This window comes from Antechinus flavipes, chromosome 5, assembly GCF_016432865.1.
Source record: "Antechinus flavipes isolate AdamAnt ecotype Samford, QLD, Australia chromosome 5, AdamAnt_v2, whole genome shotgun sequence".
In the NCBI taxonomy this organism is placed as follows: Eukaryota; Metazoa; Chordata; class Mammalia; order Dasyuromorphia; family Dasyuridae; genus Antechinus; species Antechinus flavipes.
Window position 1 is genome coordinate 107,996,928 of NC_067402.1, and position 22,942 is coordinate 108,019,869.

The window sequence follows — 22,942 nt, forward strand, 5'->3', positions numbered from 1 at the left end:
CTTAAAATAATGTTTTATAAAAACATATCTAGTACTTGCAGAACTGACTTGCAGAACTTACAGAGATGAACAAAGAAACCAAGTCATTAATTCTGAATTAAGCATCTATAATTTTGTTAATATAGCCTGCTACTTCTCTACCCTTAACAGGTCTTTGAGAGCTATTTTAGCCAAAAAGTCTTAAGCACTTTGCCAGCTAGTAATGAACTTTTTTCAAATTTATATCCCGCCCTTTACACTAAGCCCATCCTGAAAATTCACTTAGTAGGACTTGTCCTTGTGCTCTGCCAGCACAACCCTTAAGAACACAGGGTCCCTTCTATGCTATTACAAGGCTTCAGAATTGAGCTCCTTGGAGAATTCTTACTATCAACACAGAAAAGTATTCACTAGCATAGATCCCACTGCTGAAGTAATAGCAATGAGTTTTAAACATCAGCAAGAGTATAATTCCAAAATTATGGATTATATTTTGACTTTATTAATACTTTGTTAAAAAGTCCTTCTTTATACCAAAATGTTTTTCTTACTGACATTTCTAGTGTTTAGTTTGTCCTAATGAACCTGTGTATGCCTCCACCAGACACGGAGATCATTATGGTATGTTAGGTGCATGTCATATTTATCACTCTATGGTTTTAATTACAGAAATCTACTCCATCTAGCAAAGAGCACATAGATAGAAGTCTATTAATCTGATTACCTACCCATGTAATGATTGTAGTTGTAAGCTGCAAAAAAGCAATCAATCCGTCCTGCTCTTTCTGGGTGATGCCTCGTAAAGGAAGATGCCGGTACTGGACACTATCTGCACTTGGGAGATCTTTCCTTAAATGTTCATGATACAACATCAAAGAGTGAAAGAAATGTTCCCAAGACACAGGACTGCCACCCGCTCCTTGAATGTTTTCAGCTGTTAAGACACAATATACTATTTCTTAATTGCTTAGAAACAAAAGTTGAAAAACAACTTTAAAAAAAAAAAAACTTTTTCTGCCTGATTCTACCTTTGTTGGTTATTATATTGTATTCTCTCCATCACTCTTTCAGACCTTCAGATTAATTTTCGTACATTGTCTAATGAGATCATGCCAATGTATCAATTAGCTCATGATTAAAGTCCCTCTTTGATAACAAAGTATCATCATATAGCTATAAAAAGGGTTGCTCTTTCCACAAAGAGCAAAAAAGTATTCCATAATGCAATGTATAGTATTGTGAAGGGATAGCATTTTCAAATTAAATTTTATTATTGCATATCATGAGAGGTGACAGACATATTGTGTGCTCAGAGGATAGTCTTGGACAATGGGTGTAGCTCCCATGAAGGATTTATGAGAGTATGTGGACAAAAGTGTGCAATGGAATAGGGCATAAATAGATGCAACTTGCACCACTAAAGGGAATAATTAGAATGATAAATGCACAGATCTAAAGTTTCCCAAATTTCTGAAGTATTAGGATTAGGACCTACATTAGGACTATGAAATACTGGTTTTGCTAAGACCTGTACTGATCAGATTATGTCAACTTATAACCTAAATTAAATGAAAAAATTTGAGAAAGCCTGGGGAAAAAACAATCAAACTGAGTAAAATATTGTAAACTCTGAACTGTGCAGGAAGACTAGGTGTATAAATACACTTTGCTTTTGACAATAGATGTGACCTTGAAAAAATGGCAAACAGAATCATATTTTAAAATGGAACAAAACACTGCCCTGTCTACTGGTTTTCACCACCACAGATCAGCCTAATCTTGTCACTTCCTATCTTGTTTAATATTGACAATAAATATTGAAAAAAAAATTAATATACATAGAAAATAAATACTACCATATGAAATTTCATCAGTACTTATAGAAATATGGGGATATTTTGCCTAGGGGTGCTACAACCAGTTTGGAAAATTTCTGAATTCTCTTACCATGACTACTGCCATTGACTTTCAACAAACTGAAACAGTAATGAGCACACTGCGGCCCACTGGCCAATCCCTGGAGCATTTTCAGATATGGAATATAAATAGTAGGAGGAAGTAGGTCTCCCATTTGCCTAACAAACTTTGATAAAACAACCTGAAAAAGAAAAAAAAGTCTGTAGTTTACAATAAATATATCTTTGCTCCATATTAAAATAGTTCAGTTTAAAATCCATTAACAGTTCCAGTTTAACAGGAGGCTCCCAACCCACATAACATTTTTAACCCATTTTCTCAATGTTCACTCAGCTTTCAAACCTTATTACTTCTATCTTCATAATATCTCTCTCTCCTCTACATTCTCTTCTCTCCTGACACTGCTACCATTCTGGTTTATCACCTCCTACTTGGACTACAGCTACTACAGTTGCTGGTTGGTCTTCCTGACACAAATCTCTTTTCACTTCAGTGCATTCTTTACTCAGCTGACAAAGGAACCTTCCTAAAGTATAAGGTCAATGATACTATTTCTCTGCTCAATAGCTCCCTATCATCTCCAGAATCCAATATAAAATCCTCTGTTTGGTTTCAAAGCCCTTTATAACCTGTAGCCCTTGTCCCAAGCTATCCAGAATTCTTATACCTTACTCATTTCCATGGTCATATTCAGATTCAAGATATTTTCACTGATTGTCCTGCAGAGTCTGCTATCTTCCCTTCTCATTTCTGCCTCCTGGCTTTCCTGGCTTCCTTATATAGGAGGCTTTTCTCAGTGTTCTTTAATCTTAACTCTATAAACTCTAAAATTTAATCTTAGTACCTTCACAATGCTGATTATCTCTAATTCTTATGTGTATTATTTATATACATGTATAAATATAGAAATATGGATACATACACACATAAATATAGTTTACTTTGTTATTTTCAGGTTGACTTCCTCTTAAAGTATGAACTCCGAGAGCACAATCTGTCTTTTGCCAGTCTCTATATCCCCAGTGCCTGCCACATAAGTGTTTGCTGACTAATAAGTTAATTTTCAAATGCTTATTGGTCATAAATTCACTTCCAACTGTATAAAAGAATTAATTTAAACTGAGAGGAATTGTTTTATGAACTTCAAGTGACGTTTACACAATGCTAATAACCTCATGAAGTTCCAAGAATATTTCTAGGCAACTGACATCTAAAATATATAAAAGAGAACTCTTATTTTTTTTTTAATTTTTATTTAATAATTACTTTATATTGACACTCGTTTCTGTTCCGATTTTTTTTTTCCCTCCCTCCCTCCACCCCCTCCCCTAGATGGCAAGCAGTCCTTTATATGTTGGATATGTTGCAGTATATCCTAGATACAATATATGTTTGCAGAACCGAACAGTTCTCTTGTTGCATAGGGAGAATTGGATTCAGAAGGTATAAATAACCCGGGAAGAAAAACAAAAATGCAGATAGTTCACATTCGTTTCCCAGTGAGAACTCTAGAAAATGACTCACCTAACACAAAAAATCCATAGGCAGATTTGGGGATTAAAAAAAGTAAATGTTCACTCCTGGTCCAATTCATTAGTTAAACTAGGAAAAGATAATATATGGAACAGGATAACATAATGGAGTTGGTATTTTACCTCTATATCCAACCCTCAATACTATTTTTTTTTCTCCTTTGCCATTTTGCTTCTCTTTTCTTCTTTATTTTTCCCTTGGCCTATATGTAGTGGAATCCCATACATATCCCCACACTAATTTAGACAGAAGTTTAGAAACATTTAGAGGAAGCGGAAGCCAGAGGTTGACTTGCTCAAGGTCATACAACCAGGAAGTGGCAGGAGTTAGAACTCAAAGCCAAATCCTCTGAGTCCAAATACAGGATACCTTCCCCAGTGGCTATTATCTAGCAATTATAGAGGGCTTTAAAGTTTGCAAAGTGCTTTACAAGTGCTTTCTCAAGACTACCCTCTGAAACAGATGCTCTTATTATACCCATTATACCCATTTTACAGATGAGAAAACTGAAGGAAGCAAAGATTAGGTGACTTGAATAGTTACACAACTAGGATGTGTCAGAGGCCAGATCTAAACTCAGATCTGATGTCAGTTCCAGCACACTATCTACTTGGCCATTACAAATTATAGGCCAGACTAAACGACAAAAAAATTTTTACAGTAACTTTTAGAATTTCAAATCACACAAAAAGGTGAGATGACAATGTCAGGTTTTTTAAATGTCATGCAAATCCCAACTTAGCAATTTCTTAGTCTTTATATATTAGGCTTTTTAAGAATACATGCCAGCATCATGCTCATTCTTGACACCCCAACACTGTTGACCTGAAACATATTAATATTTACCATGACCTCTAGTATTTTTTCTTCTGTACTCTGGCCTACCCTCCTTTCCAATTTTATGAGAGGAGTGTCAACCATTTGGTCTTTATGTCCCCAAAAAACTGAGTAAAAAGACGAATTCAGTTAGAGGAGACTCTGGAAGGCCATAAAGGACTAAGCATCCATAAGATGTAGCAATTAAAACAGATTAAAATAGATTGCTAAATTTCCACTGAACTAAAAAAATTCTTGAATTCTATATTATAATTATAATACTATACCTCAATTGGGCTACCCAAAGTAAGTTTCAATTTCTCTAGAGCTTTAAGAAAACAACAAACAACTCTCTAAGGTAGATCGTTCAACCTGAAAAAAAAGTATCTATTAAAAAGGCTTGTTTCTTTTTTTAAGCCCAAAGATGGACAGATCTTAATTCTAACTACATTATCTGGAGTGACATAAAATTAAAGGCTTCAATTATTTTAAAACATTGGAAAATTTAGAAACCAGACAAATAGAAAAAGGAAATAGATTATTGATAACTATGTACAGTCTTTTGTTCCAAGGAAATAACTAAAAATAGTGGGACACAAATTAAAGGCTATATCTTAACAAATCTAACTAAACAAAAGAACAAAAGGAATAAGTCACCTGGCGTTGAGGGGGTCTTTGATGAGCAACCCCTAGATAGGATCCCATTATAGTGGAAGTCTGGAGAGGTTCTGAAGGACACCAATATTCCAAAGCAAGCTCCAAATTGAAAGGGTTTTTTTTATACAGCTCAGCAATCTGCAAGTTGGGAACAAAGAATTTTGAGGGGAAATATTTGCTAAATTACTAACTATAGTTATAAATTATTAAATAATCACAGATGTCTGATGAAGAGTCAATGACTTGATTCCTCCCCTTCCTCTTCTATCCAATCCATCCCGCAACTGATTTTTCTAAGTAATTAAGAGAAATTGTACCATGTACTAGATATGTATTCAAGATCCACCTCTGGTACAAACTACCCATAAGGCTCAAGGCAATTTATTTAATTTGTAGATGGCCCCAGGCCAGTAAGACATTACAAGTTGTCATAAAGATGCCTATATGGTCCAGTAAAAGGAATTTCTTTTCTGGGAATTCCTTGGACTAATGAATAACAAGTCCAGAAAAAAAAATTAAGAGGAAACACTAAAAACTGGAAGTACTTGAGGAAAGCTAAATATTACCAGAAAGCTGAATTTAGATAAAGAAAGTTACATTTTGGCTTCCTTCCAATTATCCACATTCCACACTAACTTTTCCTATGAAACTCAGATACTATAATTTCAATGTAAAATAACATTTAAAATATTCATGATTAAACAAGAAATGATAGTTCGTACATTCTCTCTTCATGTATGAGTTAACTTAAGATAATTTGAGTTCATAAGGACAAAAAAAAAAAAAGTTAAATTGTATCTAATAATCTGGCTTACCAAAAGCATAAGATGTTCCAGATCTCTCCGAAGTGAAATAGGAAGGTCATTACCCATATGCAAACTCATGTGAATCATTCGAGCATCTTCATCTGCTCTATTTCTCAACTGTTTCACCTATTACATTCATTATACGTTAATGACACTTATTAAAGGTAGTGAAATTTTTAAAATAGGCAGCCTACCTAAGAAGATTAAATATTAAAGAATGTTTCTTTTAACCTAGTTGTACAATTTTAATGAAGTGAAGAAATTTACAGCCGACTTTTAATAATGTATACAACATTTCATGCTACAGATATAGAATACCATTTTCACATTAAAAACAGTACTACGTACTACAGTAGAATCCTGAGTCTTTCCATTCCCAATTGTCTTAGAAGAAAAGATGAAAGTCAAAACATTCATTGCAAATATGCACACAAAATCAAATTTTCATATGTTCCTGCTTGCTCAATACTTAATTTGTAGCTGTCAAGCAAAAATTTCAGTTCAATGAAAACAGAAAAGAAAGCAAACCAGTCAGAAAAGTTCTTTTGGACACTATTAATTTTCTTCAAAATAATAAAACAGACCTTACTCCCAATGAAATGCTACCTTTTCATGCAAATGAAATTACATTTCATTTTATTTTTTTGGGGGGAAGGGAGGTTTAAGGCAATTGCTCACCCAGAGTCACACCTCTAATAAGTATTAAATAATGTTTAAGGCTGAATTTGGACTCAGTTCCTCCTGACTCCAGGGAAGTGCTCTATCCACTACTAGAAGCACCACTGCACAAATGTATTTCAATATGGACATCACGCATGGCCTTTACAATGGCAAGATTATTCAGATTCTTATGACCATATATTTTAGGAATATAGAGATCTTTACAGATGAGCAAACTGAAGAGAGAGGTTAAATAATGTATGTTGTTGTTTTTTTTAACTTGTTCCTTGACAACCTCAAAAATTTTGTGAGCTTTTTTTGGCCGTAGCACCATACTGAGTTGAAATTTTTAGGAAATAGCACCCAAGAGGCTTCCTTCTTAGAAGTTTAAAGTCAAATTACTAAATAAGCAAAATCTGTATTTTCCCCTAAGTTTACTAATTTGCAGATGTTCATAGGTGATCATCTGGATTGTCTGGCACCCAAAAGGACTTGATGTCATCTATAAGATGACATTTTCCCATTTCATATGTAAAAATGTTGAAATAAAATCAGCTCTATAATACTGCTCATTGGAAACCATATTGTTCATACATTTCTGTCCACAGAATCATCCATTTATGTACTATGTACTATGTACTATATACTATTTCCTCTCCTGAAACCAGTTTTCTATCCATGATAAAAATTCTTTCCGGGCAGCTAGGTGGTGCAGTGGATAAAGCGCCAGCCCTGATGTCGGGAGGACCCAAGTTCAAATCTGGTCTGTCACTTAACAGCTGTGTGACCCTGGGCAACTCACTTAACCCCAACTGCCTCAGCAAAAATAAAAATAAATAAATTCTTTCCTCTTAACTCAGTTAGCAGAATGTATAATGCCATCAATTGTCATGATTCAGAAACCAAATTACAACACAACAGAGTAAGACATGAACATTTAACATTTTCATATGTCAGTTTAATGAATGGATTCAAAGTTCTGCCCATTTAAAAAAGTTTGGCTTATTTCCAAAACAAAGTTAATTTATCAAAGTTTATCAAAGTCTGTTGTATTTATGTCCCAATTCTGTGTTTCTTTAAACTTACCTTCATTGGCATAAGTGCAAGGAAGTCTGTGATGAGATTATGAATTCTGCGGATATAAAATTCTTCCTGGTAGAAATTTTCTGACCCCACTACAGACTCAGTTAAGAAAAGGAAGATATTATCTGCAATTGCAAGCTCTGCCATTGCTTCATCGGCTTCTGTAAATTCAGCAAGAGCTTAAAAGAAATTAGGAAAAATAATAAAATAATTATTCACTACTTTGCAGAATACCAAAAAAGCTGCCAAAATGCTATTCACATGTACAAATGAATACTGCATTACACAGCACATGTTTATATTAAAGATATGGTTTGGCATTCCACAATCTCCATCGGATGATAGGATTAAGGACAAATAACTACTTTAGAGGGCAAGGGGTGACATCCGATATGACCAAACATAATTTATAGACTACTAATATCCTAGTTTCATAATATTAACATGGTACTAAAAGTTGTGCTTCAAAATTACATAGGAACAGCCTTAAATTTATCTAAAGAAGCATATTAAGGAATGACCTCACAAAATGTAACACAGTCTAGTAAAAAAAAAAAAAAAGATATTAAAGCACAAATAAAATCCCATAAATTTAACCACCTTTCCTAAAAAACTCAAAATGAGTCTTTGTTTTTGTTTTCTAATTTTACTGCTCACCCCGGAGATCAACTTCACAGTGAAGAGGACCAGGAGGCAGGGAAGCTCTCTTTCCCTAGTCCCACTAATTCCCAAAGTCATTTTCACTGACTTTTAGGTTCAAGAAATTGTATAGGCAGGACCAAAGGGTCTCAGATCATAGAAAAATCAAATCTTTAGTAACTTTTGCAGAAGTGTATTAGCAGACACGGGGGGAGGCAAGAGCTTCTTACAACATCAAAGTTCAAGAACAAGATTATGTCAGCTTATAACCTAATAAAGTGTCAAAAAATGTTAATTCCTCAAATAGTTTCAACTCAATTATTTTTCTACTATAACTACATATGTAATCTTACACATCTTTTTCCAATTAATTCAGTTTGCTGAATTTGCTCAAAGGTATCCTATATATATATATTTTAATTGGATTCTATTTGCTCTTTTTAAAATATTAATTCCTATCAGAAGCATAACTGAATTTCTTTGCCTTAGAATTAACTAACATGTATATGTATTCTGAAAAACATACTATAAAATTTACACTTGATATAATTTTAAATAGCTTCCTATACTAATAGACGTTTCTATCTCAATGAGCAGATGCCATTTCTATTGACACTGTAGTATGTAAAACAAATTACAGGTTTTGTTTCAAAGACTTCAGAAATGACATTATTTCTAATCAATTTACCTGGCACATCAGAGAGCTGAGAAATCCCTCGCAATGCCAATGCCCAGGCAAGTCTAACAGTGGCTTGTAGGCCAGGTAGTTTCCAAGGCTGTGAGTCTTGAAGGCGCGAGTGAATTGATGAAATATACTGTCTCTCTGTTAATAGTGGTAGTTGATGAATTATATCTGTAATTGTAAAGTGGATGATTAGAGCAAAAACTGCATTAAAATTATATTTTCACTTCCTGAATTAAGAAAAAATGACTAAAAAGACTTGATTTTTCTTTATTAATCAATGAGTCTTTGAAAACAATTTATATACAATTGAAAACAATTTAGTGATATCTATACACAATTTTAGTAAATAATCTATCAGCAACAAAAACTTAGAAATCTTCACATAGGTTAAAATGCTACCAAAACATGATGGAAGAACAAATCACGTATTTATCCTAATTAAACTCACCAAATTAGTCAAGAAGCCACTTGGCTTAGATTAGGCCTTTAAACTGCATTAGAGTGCATCAGACAGGTTACTGAAACTTCCTTTTTTTTTTTTTCAAAACACACTGAAGAGACCTAACTCTATAGGTTCTAGTAAGAAATTGTAATTGTCTAGATTATCCGTGTCACAGTTGAAGTAAAAGAGAAGAGACTTGGAAAAACAGTTCACGGGTAAGGTAAAGACATCACCCTTCCATCAACTCTCCCAATTAAGGGGACTAGGATGAGATAAAGAATTTAACTAGGGGATAACTAAGAAACAGCTTGGCAAAGATAAAATTCAAGTTCTATATCTGACACACATTGCTTATAAACTTAGGTCAATTAACCTCAGTATTCCAGAGAATTGTTATAGAAGAAGTGTCTTATCAGCATTGGTCAAGAGTTTCCTCATAAGGAGTTAGCTTCTATAAGGAGTCCAGGTCTGGGCCAACAAACAAAACATAATTTTATGTTCAAACATTTATGATTACAATTTTGTTGGGAATAAGAATTGCATTACTATTTCTTTTATTTTCAATTCTAAAGGAAATCTGTTTAAAAGTTACTAAATTGAAATTTTGCGGCAGCTAGGTGGCACAACAGATATAGTACTGTGTGTAGAAATGGGAAGACTCTTCTTCCTGAATTTAAAAACCAGTAGCATGACCCTGAGCATGTCACTTAATCTTGTTTGCTTCAGTTTCCTCACTTCTCATATAAGTTGGAGAAGGAAATGGCAAACCACTTGAATATTTTTACTAAGAAAACTGTAAATGGGGGTCACGAAGAGTTGACTGTGACCGAGAAACAAAGTAAAATTTTAAACACAGGAATATGTAGCTCAAAAAATGACTTTTAAAACCTCAGTCTCAAGACCCTCCTTTAGAATAGATATTTTTAAAAGGCTTAGGAATCTTAAATAAAAAATAAGCAATTAGAATTATGTACCAGACATATCGAATTCATTTATTCCAATTCTTTTCCAACTGCAAAGATCAAAGGCATAAATGGAACTATATGTGTCACATATAAGAACTACTCAATACAAAACTGTACATATGTCATTTTACATGTGGATAGCAAAATACCAGTAATAAAATAACTTATGTGGAAACAACTTTATACCATTTCTCATTCTAGCAATTTTTAAGTGATCAAATTTAAGCATTAATCCCCCAATTTCAAAGACATAAAAAATGCTTATTTTGACATGTAACACAGCCCATGTGAGAACTGGATTCAGGTCCCATTTCTATCATGTATACACCATGTAACAAGTCACTGAACCTCTGGGTATCCTAAACAACCCTCTATAGCAATGAAACTGCAGAGCTACTAACTCCCCATGGGCTCTGGTAGAAGGAGTTTCCACACCAGGAACTCCCCAATGCAATGAAGTCATAGGTCTAGAAGAAAAAATGAAGAAAATAATACATGCCCATCACATCAATACAAACAAGCATGTTTACACACATACATTAACATGCAAGCATACCCATATACATTTATGCATACAATTCTCTTATCCCTCTTTCCCTCCCTCTCCCCTTGCACTCTCCAGTACCTTCTCGGTCCTCTGCACCCTGTTCTATAAAACTGATATCAAAGCAATAAAGGAGAGCCATGACGAGAGCCAAGTTCACACTATCCAATGAGCCAGAAGCTTCAACTGTGACTCTTTCTAGATGGCCGATAAGGAGCAGAGTATCATCTTTACTTAAAGGTGACTGGCAGGTCCAGGAAAATAGGCTTTCTGCCAAAGACTGGCGGCATTCTTTGATAAGATCTGAAACCTAGAATTCAAATATACAATTCTCATTATGAATCAACTACAGTGAAGCTAGATGGTAATATGGCCTAATTAAGTGAAATCTATTTGAATCCCCAAGTCATTTTAAAATTACTTTTAAAGTTTTAGCCAGCCCCTGCCATTCAACCCTTTAGGACCAAAGTGCCATATTGTACATGAAGGTTATTCACGAATGAAGCATTCACCTTAGGAGCACAGGTGGAGTGACAAGAGGCAAAGAAACAACAATTTTCAGGCAGTTCCCTACAGTTGGCTGCCCTACCTATCTTAAAGTGTGATAGCATTCATACCTTATGTCTAGGTCAGATGTATATTTTAAGTAATTTGATACAACTACTTTTACTTTTTTGTTTGCTTGGTTGGTTTTTTCCCCCTGAGGCAATTGGGGTTAAGTGACTTGCCCAGGGTCATACAGCTAGGAAGTGTTAAGTGTCTAAAGCCAAATTTGAACTCAGGTCCTCCTGACTTCAGGGCTAGTGCTCTATCCACTGCACTACCTAGTTGCCCCACTACTTTTATATTTTTCAGAGACATCTTAATTAGTAATTTGGATGAACCCTTGCCTCTTTGCGATGCTTTTCACTGCCCAAGCCTCTTTCCCGCTGTAACTTCTCAAATTCATTATTCACATCAATTTGAGACACCAGAGTTAGGATTTTATGAGTCAATCCTTGTTCCATTAGTTCATCTGTAAAACGTGTTGTCATGGAAACCAGCTCGGGACTATAATGATAAGAAAAAAACAAAAACATTACATTTAAATCAAAACAATTCACTTATAACTTAAGATTTTTTTTTACTTTTTTAAATTTAAAATTTAATTTAAAAACAACTAGGATATACTAAAAATTATCCCTTATGTAATTCTTATGTTTTGAAATCTCAACAGGCTTCCATCCCATATACATTCTCATTATTTTTCATAATGAATCAATGTATTACATGTTTTAAATTTACCAGAGTTCTCCGGTAGAATAAAAAAGTCATTGTTCAGGTTATTGTAAATATTTGGTTTGGGTCTCCATGTCAGTTAAGATTTCCCATGTAACTTCTAAAATTAATTTTTTTAAATTCTGCAAACCAAGTGAAATCCAAAGAAATAAGCAAACCTTAGTTCTAGTGTCCATGTCTTGCCTCGCCGTGACTGTATCAAGGCTTTGAGAGAATTTGCAATGCATCGCTTTCCATCCCAGTACAAAAGAACTGCTACTAATCCTCTTGTAAGACCAGGAAAATGAGGCTGCTGGTGTTCTCCTAAAAGTGGGAAGATAGTAATGAAAAAAAATTTACAAGGAAATGTAATATATATAAAAGGTAAAGAAAAGATCAACAAATAGCTGAAAAATAACATATTAACAATGCATTTACATCACATCTACTTAGTTTAGAATATATTTCTGCTTTAAATGATCACTACCTTTACTTTTGCTCTAAAAGACAAGTTATCATACAGAAATGCAACCATAAAGTCTGAAAGAGGAATACAAGATAAAATATGAACTCTGCCTTTATAGAGTTCCAGTCAACATTGTTTTAAAATACTCTTTTCTCAAATCAAATATATGTTGTAGCATAACAAAAAGTATTGTTGATGATTATTAACTCAACAGCAATATGTGAGATATTGTAAAGCTTCAGTGCATGTTTGCCGCATAAATCTCAGCATCAATAGGGTAAATCAAAATCCATGATAACAACAAAACAGTGGATGGAAAAAATAAAGCAACGGTTGTTGTTAGCTTCCACTTAACCTCATTCTCACCAGGAAACTGCATTTAAGAAAAAAGATAATTGAAAGTTTTTTTTTTTAATTTTCCATTAAAAGACTCTTTTAGTTAAAAAAAAAAAACTTCTAGATAAACTAAAAATCACTGAATGGATAATCTTTACTTACTTATAACAAGCTAAAAGCATCAATGAGAAAAAAAAATGTAGAGAGAAAGCATAACGCATATTGAAGTAGGAAAGCCTAACACCAGCTTTGGTACTTCCACATTTCCACACATCTGATCTCACCTGTGTAGGTACTCCATTAAAAAGAGCAGATCTTAACTCAATCATACTTTTTCCTGAGTGATTCCTATCCATATCTTCCCATAAATCAGCCAAAGATCTCCTTTTAGGACTTAATATTCCACCAGTGTATCTGGTATCTGCAGAGTCTATCTGAAACCTACAGTGTTGATGAATTAAATGAATGGACTGCCTATCTAGCTTCATGCTGGAAGAAATAAACATTCTGCATCCATATGGCACACTTTCACAGTTTGCCAGCCTGAGATTTTTCCATTGGTCATGGTTTTCAGAAAAGGTTCTGCAACATTCTGGGGAAATCTGTATTGAACAAAAAGATATCTACAAACAGGAGCATCTAGAAAATCTCAGCATATAAAAGAAAACATTCTTCCATTTGGTCTCTGGGCAGAACATCTTCCATGACATGACCGTTGGTCACTATTCATTCTCCTTTGTTTGATGGTTCCATTCATCCTGCTTATAAATGGATTGATGAAAAAAGTTATCTCTCTGGTTCATGTTATCTTGTGTGATCTGAACATGTGTATGACAGACACCTTTTAAATGTCTTTAAGATATGTTTGGTTTTAGTTTGTTATATTTTACAAAAATAATAATATAGTAAATCAATTAAATGATTATTCTCACAGTTTCAGCAAGGATACCCTAGATATGTATAGTGATAATTCTTACAAAAATTTAATGAAAGAAAGAAAATAGACTTATGGGTTAATAGTTACGGATAGCTTCTTAATCTGCTTTTTAGTTATTATGATTCTTCCTCCCCCTCAAAAAAAAATTTCTGTATTTCTTCTTTCTTCAGGTATTTTGAAAATCAGTCCTTCAAAACTTTTGAAACAATATCATCTCCAGCAGGTTTTTCTTTTGTGTGTGTGCACATGCATATATGCCTGTTAAGAGTATAATAATATAGGGGTTGCTAGATAGTACATTGGATAGAACACCAGCCCTGAATTCAGGAGGACCTGAGTTCAAATCTTAATACTTAATACTTCCTAGCTATATAACTCTGGACAAGTCACTTAACCCCAACTGCCTCAAAACAACAACAACAACAACAACAACAACAAAACGAGCATAATAATAATAGCTGCAGCATTTATTTTACCTAAAACAACCGTTTTACAGTTTTCTAAAGAAATAGATGAAATAATGTACCATAATACAGTATTCTAGGACTCTATTCCTGATCTTTCAGGTTTTTCTTCAAACCATGCATATCCTCCTGGCTGTCCCTTTGGCACTTCAAACCCAGCATGTTCAACACCAGATTTATTATCCTCCTCAAAAACCCACTTAACCTTTTTGCCTTCCCTATTTCCTACTCTTGTCAAGCCTCTGAATCTTTGCTAATGCTATTTCCTACTCCCAACTCCCAACTCCATTCAACCCTACTTCTTTTAATCTCTGCCTATGTTAACCTACTCCAATTGGGTCTCAAAGCCATCTCCTGCATTAAGCCTTACTTGATTTCTCTTAGACAACAGTAATGCCAGCCTTCTAAGACCTTGTAAACTCTTTTATGCTTTTATTTCACATCACTTTGTACCTTTGTTATTTATGTAGGTGTCATAATTCCCTTCTAGCCTATGTTTTCCATAGGGATGGGGAACTGGGTCACATTTATTCTGTAGATCTATTCCATCACTCTGCCAAGTGTTCTGCCCATGTCACATTCTGATAAATAGTTGCCAAAGTTGCTGAAGTGGAAAGTTTAATTCCATTTCTAATTCTATCCTTAGTCTCTCATGTAGCATCAGGAAATTTATGGAACCTCTTAAGACCTCAGTTTCCCCATGTGCAAAATAAAAAAAAAAAATTCTCTCTCTAAAGATGCCTAAGATAATAATACCCACTCAGTTTTCTTTCATATATATGTATACCCACATTCACACACACACATTTTTTATGTTATAAAGTAATTTGGGGATCCCTTAGTTACCATTTCAGAAAGTTACTTTAAAATTAATTAGCTTTAAAAACTATCGATAAGACATATCCTGAGCAATACCTTTCACAGTAAAAAAAATGGATAGATATGAATTCTAGATCTCTGCCATTTTCTAAATATGCACTGATATATAACTATAATCATTGGCATGATGACATAATATCCACATGTACATAAATTTGTCTAAGGTTTTCAAAGTGTTTGGTTTTGGGTTTTTTTTTTTTTAAAACCACAACCCCATGCATTCAGCAGAGCTTCGATTTAATTCCAACCTACCAGCCAAAAGAAGTTCAACAGCAGCTAATTCGCCAATGTCAAAGAGGTCACTAAGGATGAAGGCTTCTCTAATGAGCTGTTCAGGAAGAAGTCGAGTTCCTTGCTGACCCTGGATAGCAACTCCTTCTGTACTTGCCTTCTGAACCTTCTCATGCTGCTGAACATTTTTGGCCTAAAAAGGAAAAATTATGATAAATTGAATGTGGTTAGCAAGAGGCTTCATATGATCCCTAAAAATATGACATCAGTAACCTAAACATAGGACTAGCAGAAACATTTTTTCTTAAATAAACAAAAAAGAACTTGACAGATCTAAGATAATGATTTTAAATAATATTATTCTAGCCCCCTCCTTTCAGTCTAATTTTCATGAATTCAATTATGATATTCATGGAGAAAATTCCCAGACATTTTTTAGCAGCCTTAACCTGTATTCTAAGTTCTTCTCCAGCATCACTAACTGCTTGAAATCTCTACCTGGACCTCCAATATGCAACTCTTTTCTTTTTTTAGATAGGTGGAATGTGAGTTGCATTCCATCCTATCTAAAAAAAGGATTCATGATCCTCTTCCTAAACCTAATCTTCCTCCAAACTTTCTGATTCCCAATTAATTTACTATATTCCTAGTCTCTATCATTCATAACCTCAGCATTACCTGAGTTCTTCCCTTATCCTCAACCCATACATCCTAATAGTTATTTTGTCTTCTCAATCATACCTCTGTTACATCTCTCTAATATCCCTTCTTTCCTATCAACTCACATGGCCACAACTTAGTTCCTCAAACCCCTAGCAGTTAATACTCCTTTTCTCACATAATTCTCAAAAGAAAATCCTTACTGGATTCTTGAATAATGAGATGAAATCAGGTTTGTGTTTCTTTAAAATCAGGTCAAGAAGATGGACAGCTTCAGGTTGTCTTCTCCAAATGGCGTTTCCCACTGTTTGCCAGATGTCTTTGTATGGACCCCAGAGGCTAGCAGCTTAAAGAAAAATTAACAAATTTAAATCTACATTTGGAATGAAATCTTGTAAATCTAAAACTACTCAATTTCCTGGTAGACGAAGAAAAGTATTTTGCAGAGGATAAATGATCCTACCTCTAAAAACATGAAGCTATCTATGCAAATTATTTTATTTATACACACACACACATACACACATACACACACACACACACACACTTAGAAGCATAAATTTAGAAATTCTGATGTTCTCAAACTTGTCTAGAGCAGAGGAGATAAAAACAGGATACAATATTCAAGTCAAGGTCAAACCAGATTAAAATGTAATTGGAAAAATATTTAACAAAATAAAAACACAACAAAACAAAGATTACATTCTAATTTAAAATTATGTCAATATGCCACCAACAGGGATCTTGATGTATAGGTTAACTCTATCTCCTAACCTCAACCCCATGTACAACTGAACCCAATTATTCCTGGCACCAAGTCACTACACCAGTCCCATATCTGATAAAAATTACAGAAACAGTCAGTGAATAAGCCAGTGAAAAAGTCATTTTTCTTGGAAGCTATTTGAGAATGCTACAGGTTTTTAATTTAAATTTATGTAGATATAGGTTAAGTGGACTTTCTTAGATGATTTATAAAGGAATATACATGTTATACCGAAGTGTACACATAAGATGCCCTACTGATTACAGTGCTTTAATCAAATATGTAGTACAAAAACTGATATAACAAAGAAAGTGGAAGTATAAATAGAGGAAGCAACTTAATTGCCTTGAATGGTCAGGTTAAAGTGTTTGGATTTTCTGCTTGAAGCAATAGAAGTTATTGTAAGATCTGGGGACGAGGGAATACTTGATGAAACTGGTGTTTCTTAAAGTTTAATCTAGCAGTGCTATACAGAATGAACTGGAGAGACACCAAAGGTATAAAGGTTTGGTAGTAGGTTATTACAGTTTCAGCACATGGACTAGAATTGGCTTGAAAATAAAAAGAGACAGACACTAGAAACATTGCAAAGAAAGAATCAAGACTTAGTGATCGACTGGAAGTAAAAAGGACAAGAGCCAAAACAACTTAAAGCTAAGTCACAAAAAATTTGAAGGCCAAATGTCACAAAAACAATAATACAAGAAAAGGAACAATTAAGGAACTTAAATATTTAAGTCCTAGTCTACAAAGTTATATTCAAGGCAATAGCCAAAAATTTAAAAACCAGTCAATTTCCAAGTTTTATATGTAACAATCTGAAAATTTTCTGTTTTAGTCAACTAGAAGAAACTTAGTTCTTCAAACAGGTACTCTGCTCTTTGGTAATGTAGTACAAGGACACTGGTTTGGAGTCAGGAAACCTGACTAAAACCCTAACTCTGCTATTTACTACCTGTGGAAGCTAGAGCAAATCATTTAAGAGCCAAACCCAAACCAGATCAAAATGTTATTGAGAATGAATGAATAAATAAACAAACAAATAAGCAAATAAATAAAAGTAAATGAACGAACGAATAAAAATATAATAAAAAACAGATAAATTGTTCATTTGTGGTTTTCATGCTGCCACAGAGATCCATTTCTGAGTGTGACTGTTCTTTGTTCTTGAAGGGAATCAGGAATGTGATGTCATGACTTGCAAGTGAACTGGATTTAAATGAGACAGGGCTATACAAAGTTACCAGCCTCACTTTTTCATTCAGTCATCTAAGTCCATGGCAATGCAAGATACAGATCAGGAGACTGGAGATAGTCCTGGTTGCAAGAGGCAGTATCCATTCACTAATTAAAGTGAAGCAAGAAATGAGGTAAAGAATGGCCTCTTTAACATAGTCTAAGAAAAAAAAAATCAATCTTAAAGGGGGAGATCCTCAAGATTTCTGGCCAAACTGAAAAAATTGCACTCACTAAGAAACATCAGTGCCCAAACAATGACCAAATAAGACTTAAACTGGGACCTACTTTTGATCAATCAATGAGAGCCAGAATGCTCTGGGCTAAGACACTAAAGAATTGGAGGATCAACAGAAGCACCTTGTGTGTCTCTTTCCATAATCCTGCCTTGTACAAAATTTTTATTAGAAGCATAGATAAAGGTAAAGAAAACATTCTTATTGAAGCATAGGTTATATAAAACTGGGAGAGTTTTAAAATGTTAAATCATTAGATTAAAAATTAAGATTAAAAAAGACAAGGGCCTAGAACAATGTGTCAAAATTCCATATGAAAGGGAAACAAAATCTTACAGTTTGATTGTTTAAATCAGCTGCACAAATACAGGTTCAGCGAGGTCTAAATGGTTGTTCATGTAAAAAATATCTGGGTCTTAAGTTGCCTAAAGGCTCAAAAGAATAACATTATGTGCCCGTTAAAAAATTTTATTATGCAAATAGAATTCCTACTGTACTACAGATGTGGCTTGACTAGGGCATTTTCTAGGCACAAAAAAGTAAAAGGGCATATGAACAAAATGAACTGTACAGAAGGAAAAGTGGGTATGGGAATCATTTAAAGAGAAGAATAAGTAGGAAATATAAATGCAGTCTTCAAATACTAGAAGGGCTAAGATACAGAATAAAGTTTAGACTTATTTTTTATTATTCTTAACAGTCAGAATTAGAAATAAGGTGAAAATTATAGGTAGGCAGATTTAAACTCAATATAATAAAGAAACTACCAAAAATGAAAAAGGGGCTGTGAAAATAGTGAGCCCCTTATTACTGGATATGTTCAAGCAAGTATCGGGTGACATTTTACAAGGATTTCCACACTGAGCAATAGGTTGCACTATCTGACCTCAAGTTCCTTCAAGATCTAACATTCTAGTTCTAAATTTTGAGATACTAAAAGAATACTATCAAACACAATTCTCAACAACTGATTTCAAATATGAAAGGAAATGTCAATAATTGGGTCTGGTTCACTCAAGAATCATAAAACTCAGAATTACAGAATTTGAGAGTTGGTCTACACTTCCCCTCACTACCATGCCATACCTAAAAAAGTGATTATCTGCCAGAAAACCTGAGCCAGGGGAAGAATCTATCAACACTACACAGAAACCATTCTACTTTTGGAAAGGAAATTTTTCCTAAAACTCATCTAAATTTCCTTTTGAAAATTCTATTCATTGCTCCTGAGTCTGCCCCCTAAAGCCAAAACAAAAACATAGTCCCTCTCCTACTTGACAAACCATTCAAAAACATGAAGGCAGCTATTATAGTCCCCACATACTCTTTTCCAACATTAAAAAAACCACCAGCTCCTTCAATTTAACCTCAAAAGATATGGATTCCAAGTCCTTCACATTATGGATGGCTTCCTCTGAATTTTCTCAAGTTTAGCTTATCAATGTCTTTCTTAAACTGTGGCATCCAGAACCAACCAAAGTAATATTCCAGATTCATTTTCCTGGAAGAAATGGCTCTCAATTCAACCTCAGAGTAAAAGTAAAAGTATAGTACCTTTTCTGACTGCCACATATTAAATTTAGTCCAATAAAACCCTCATTTTTTTTCATAAAACCTGTTTCCTAATTATGTAGTCACCATTTTATACTTGTGAAGTTGATTTCTGAACACATATAAAATTTATTCTTACTGAACATCTTATCAGATGCAATATAATGCCTCTTATTCTCAGAAGCGTTCCTCAACTTAATAAATCTCTTTGAATTCCTAGTTTCCTTCAACACTCCAGTCAGATGTAATCTCCTATATTAGGCCCTACCTGATCTCCCCAGCTACTTGTTCTTTTCTTTTTTTTTGATTCACTTATTTTACATCACATTTGTGCGTCCATTTCTCCACCCAATAAATTCTAAGTTCCTTTCATTTTAGTCTTTGTATCCAAAGTGCCTAGCAAAACAGCAGATACTTAATAAATGTTTCTTTCTGATTGAGGTGGCAAAGGAAGGTGGTTACATGGATCAAAGATAGCCTTGCTTTATATTCCACAGGGTGTCCAAACTTCTTCCAGGGGACTTTGCAGGAGGGCTCAGTGACTGAGTGAATCTAACTTTTTTCAGCAAGTGGCATTTGTTCCTGAAAAGCTGTGGGTCAATGAAACCTTTTATATGAATCCTGCAGTAAAGTGAAATCACTTTTTGCACTAATTTCTAAGGGACAATTTCAAATAAACATTTCTTCTTTGAATCCTTGGCCACAAGCCTTAGGAAACTGAAAGACTTCATGGAGGACTGAACTATGAAATTGTGGATTCAAATCTTTCTTCTGATACTTACTGGCTGTGATTCTGGATGAATCCTTCCATCTCTTATGCGTATCTGCGATTTCTCTAAGTCGCAGACAATGCTTCCCCACAAGGGTCCAAAATCAAAATCCTTAGGTATTCACACAATTTTAAAATGTGGTTTCAATATGCCCTAAATTAACTATGAATTGTGATTCTGGGTCTTTTTACTATCTTCCTCCTCATCTTAGTCTCCTGGTTTCCTTTCTGACTCAGCTCAAATCCTTCTGCAAACTACATTCCCCAGTCCTCCTTCCCTGAGATAACTTTTCATCTATACTGCATATGCACCCAGATGGTTCTGGAGGGGAAAGTGAGGCAGGTGACCTTGCACAGCCCTCCCTCACTTAAATCCAATTCACTTACAAGTCATCTTTTCATGGTCCTATTGGAGAAGAACAAACAACAAATACTAAGTCATGCATGTAAAATGGTTTGTATGTGGTCTTTCCCATCCTTGAAGCAAGGATATTTTTAGTTTTCCTTAGGGCACAACATCCCTTAAAACAGTGCCTAGTATATGGGGAATACTTATTAAAAGCTTGTAGACTTATTACTTATGTGAATTTCCTAAGCCCTGAGGCTTTTTTTTTTAACCTTGTCTGTTAAAAGCAGGTAGCTCAGCCGGCCTCCAGCACCAGTGCTCTCACTACACTCCTCCCCAACCTGAGCAAGTAACACACCAACACTGGCACATGACACAATTAAAAGATCTCAAGTAGAAATTACAATTTGTTTTTATGTGACATTTTCACATTTTTTGGTACTCTGATCCCAGTCACCAGCACCCTGAACCTTAGACAAATGGGGACCAGAGGCAGATGAGTGGCTCCGTGCTTGGAGCCCTGGACAGGAAGACCTCAGTTCAAATCGAGCCTCAAACGCTTCTTTGCTGTGTGATCCTGGGCAAGCCAGTTACCCTCTCTGCCTCAGTTTCTCCATCTGTAGGAAACCACTAATAAGGGTTATCTCCCAAGACTACTAGCTGGGTGACCCTAGGCAAGTCAGTTAACCTCTACTGGCCTCAGTTCCCTAATCTGTATAAGGGGAGGAGGAGTGATAATAGTTCCAGCACCCCGGATTATGTGAGCCAGGAAAAGGCGCGGAACTACTGCCTGCCTCCGTTTCCCCATCTGTAGGACTGAGGAAACAATAGCCCCTCCCCCGCGGGGGATTGAGGATGCCCGCGAGATCAGATTTGTGGGGCACTCGGCCATCCCCCTGGGTCCTCTCTCCGCACCCCTTCCGGACCCGGCCCGGGACTTCGACCGCCGGCCGCTCCATTCAAACCGCGCCGAGGGGCGTGTCGCGAGGCCGGCTCCAAAGCTAGGCCCGCGTTGGGGCCCAAGCCCGGGCAGATGCGGGAGCTGCTTTCCCCGCGCCCCGCCCCCGGCCTCTCCGCACCCTGGGGCCCAGAGAGCCGGCGCCGCGGTCAAACTTCCCCACAGCCTAGGATTCAATCAAGGGCCCCGCCGGCTCTTACCCGAATTTACCGCCAACAACGAAGCCATCTTGGAGGCCAACTACCCGGGTTCCCCGGCGCATGGAGGGCCCCCAAGAGAGCTGGGGAAGCTTATGGCGGTGCCTGCACAGAATTGCTGTGGTCCCGTTCTCTACGAAACTCGGGCCTCTACGACAGAAGCGTGGACGCAGCCCAGATATCGGCCTCTGGTGCTAAATATCGACTTTCGTCGTTAACGTTTCTTTTCAAATAAGGCAGGGGCCGCTCGAGTGACACATAAGGTCTTCGTACGAACGCCGCCCCTCGCAATACATGCTGGGACATGTAGTTCAGTTGTTACTGTCGGTTTTATCATCAATTAGTAAATGAAAGCCGAGAGCAAAATCCCCGAAGTTAATAATTTGGGATTTGTTATTAATGTTTCTTGGTTCCGGATAAGTTATTATTATTTCCTCCTAGGTTTAGGGAAATGTCATCCTTTTTTCCGTATTAAATTCTTCTTCTCTTTACTCCCTTCTTTCTGGAAGTCTTTACCAAGTTTCCCGGAGACCAGAAACTGAATCTACTGTTAACAATATTACAAAAAACAAGACAAAACAGTATTCCAAGTTTAATCTGTCAACATAATTGTACATGAATGTCCCAAACACGTTTCTTTTACTAGCTCTGTTGCTTTAGGACATAAATACCTTGTATGTTTTGATATAAACATTTCTTTTTCTTGAAAAGTAAGTTTTTATTTATGCATTTTGGGTTTTTTTTTTAACATTACTATAAATTCCGATAGTATATAGAATATAAAATACATAAGAAAAAAGAAATAAATTAAGATTACTGATCAATACATCAGAAAAGTGTGAGAATTATGCAATATACACCCTATTGGATCTCTTATCTTTGCAAAGGATGAAAGTCTAAATTTTCATGACTTTAATTTAAATACAT

At 35.4% G+C, this 22,942-nt stretch overlaps 1 protein-coding gene across 1 annotated transcript in view; it reads right to left on the minus strand.

Moving 5' to 3' along the window:
* Nucleotides 1-22,649, minus strand: part of NUP205 (nucleoporin 205) — an 81,380-nt gene extending 58,731 nt beyond the window's left edge. The window contains exons 1-12 of the mRNA XM_051963347.1: nt 22,019-22,649; nt 16,160-16,302; nt 15,318-15,489; nt 12,163-12,307; nt 11,617-11,776; nt 10,808-11,036; nt 8,779-8,943; nt 7,455-7,630; nt 5,718-5,834; nt 4,903-5,040; nt 1,927-2,077; nt 708-913 (exon numbers count right to left, since the gene is read on the minus strand). Of these exons, the coding sequence (XP_051819307.1) occupies nt 708-913; nt 1,927-2,077; nt 4,903-5,040; nt 5,718-5,834; nt 7,455-7,630; nt 8,779-8,943; nt 10,808-11,036; nt 11,617-11,776; nt 12,163-12,307; nt 15,318-15,489; nt 16,160-16,302; nt 22,019-22,046 (1,830 nt within the window). The 5' untranslated portion in view covers nt 22,047-22,649. The remainder of the gene's footprint in view (nt 1-707; nt 914-1,926; nt 2,078-4,902; nt 5,041-5,717; nt 5,835-7,454; nt 7,631-8,778; nt 8,944-10,807; nt 11,037-11,616; nt 11,777-12,162; nt 12,308-15,317; nt 15,490-16,159; nt 16,303-22,018) is intronic.
* Nucleotides 22,650-22,942: the final 293 nt, after the last annotated feature.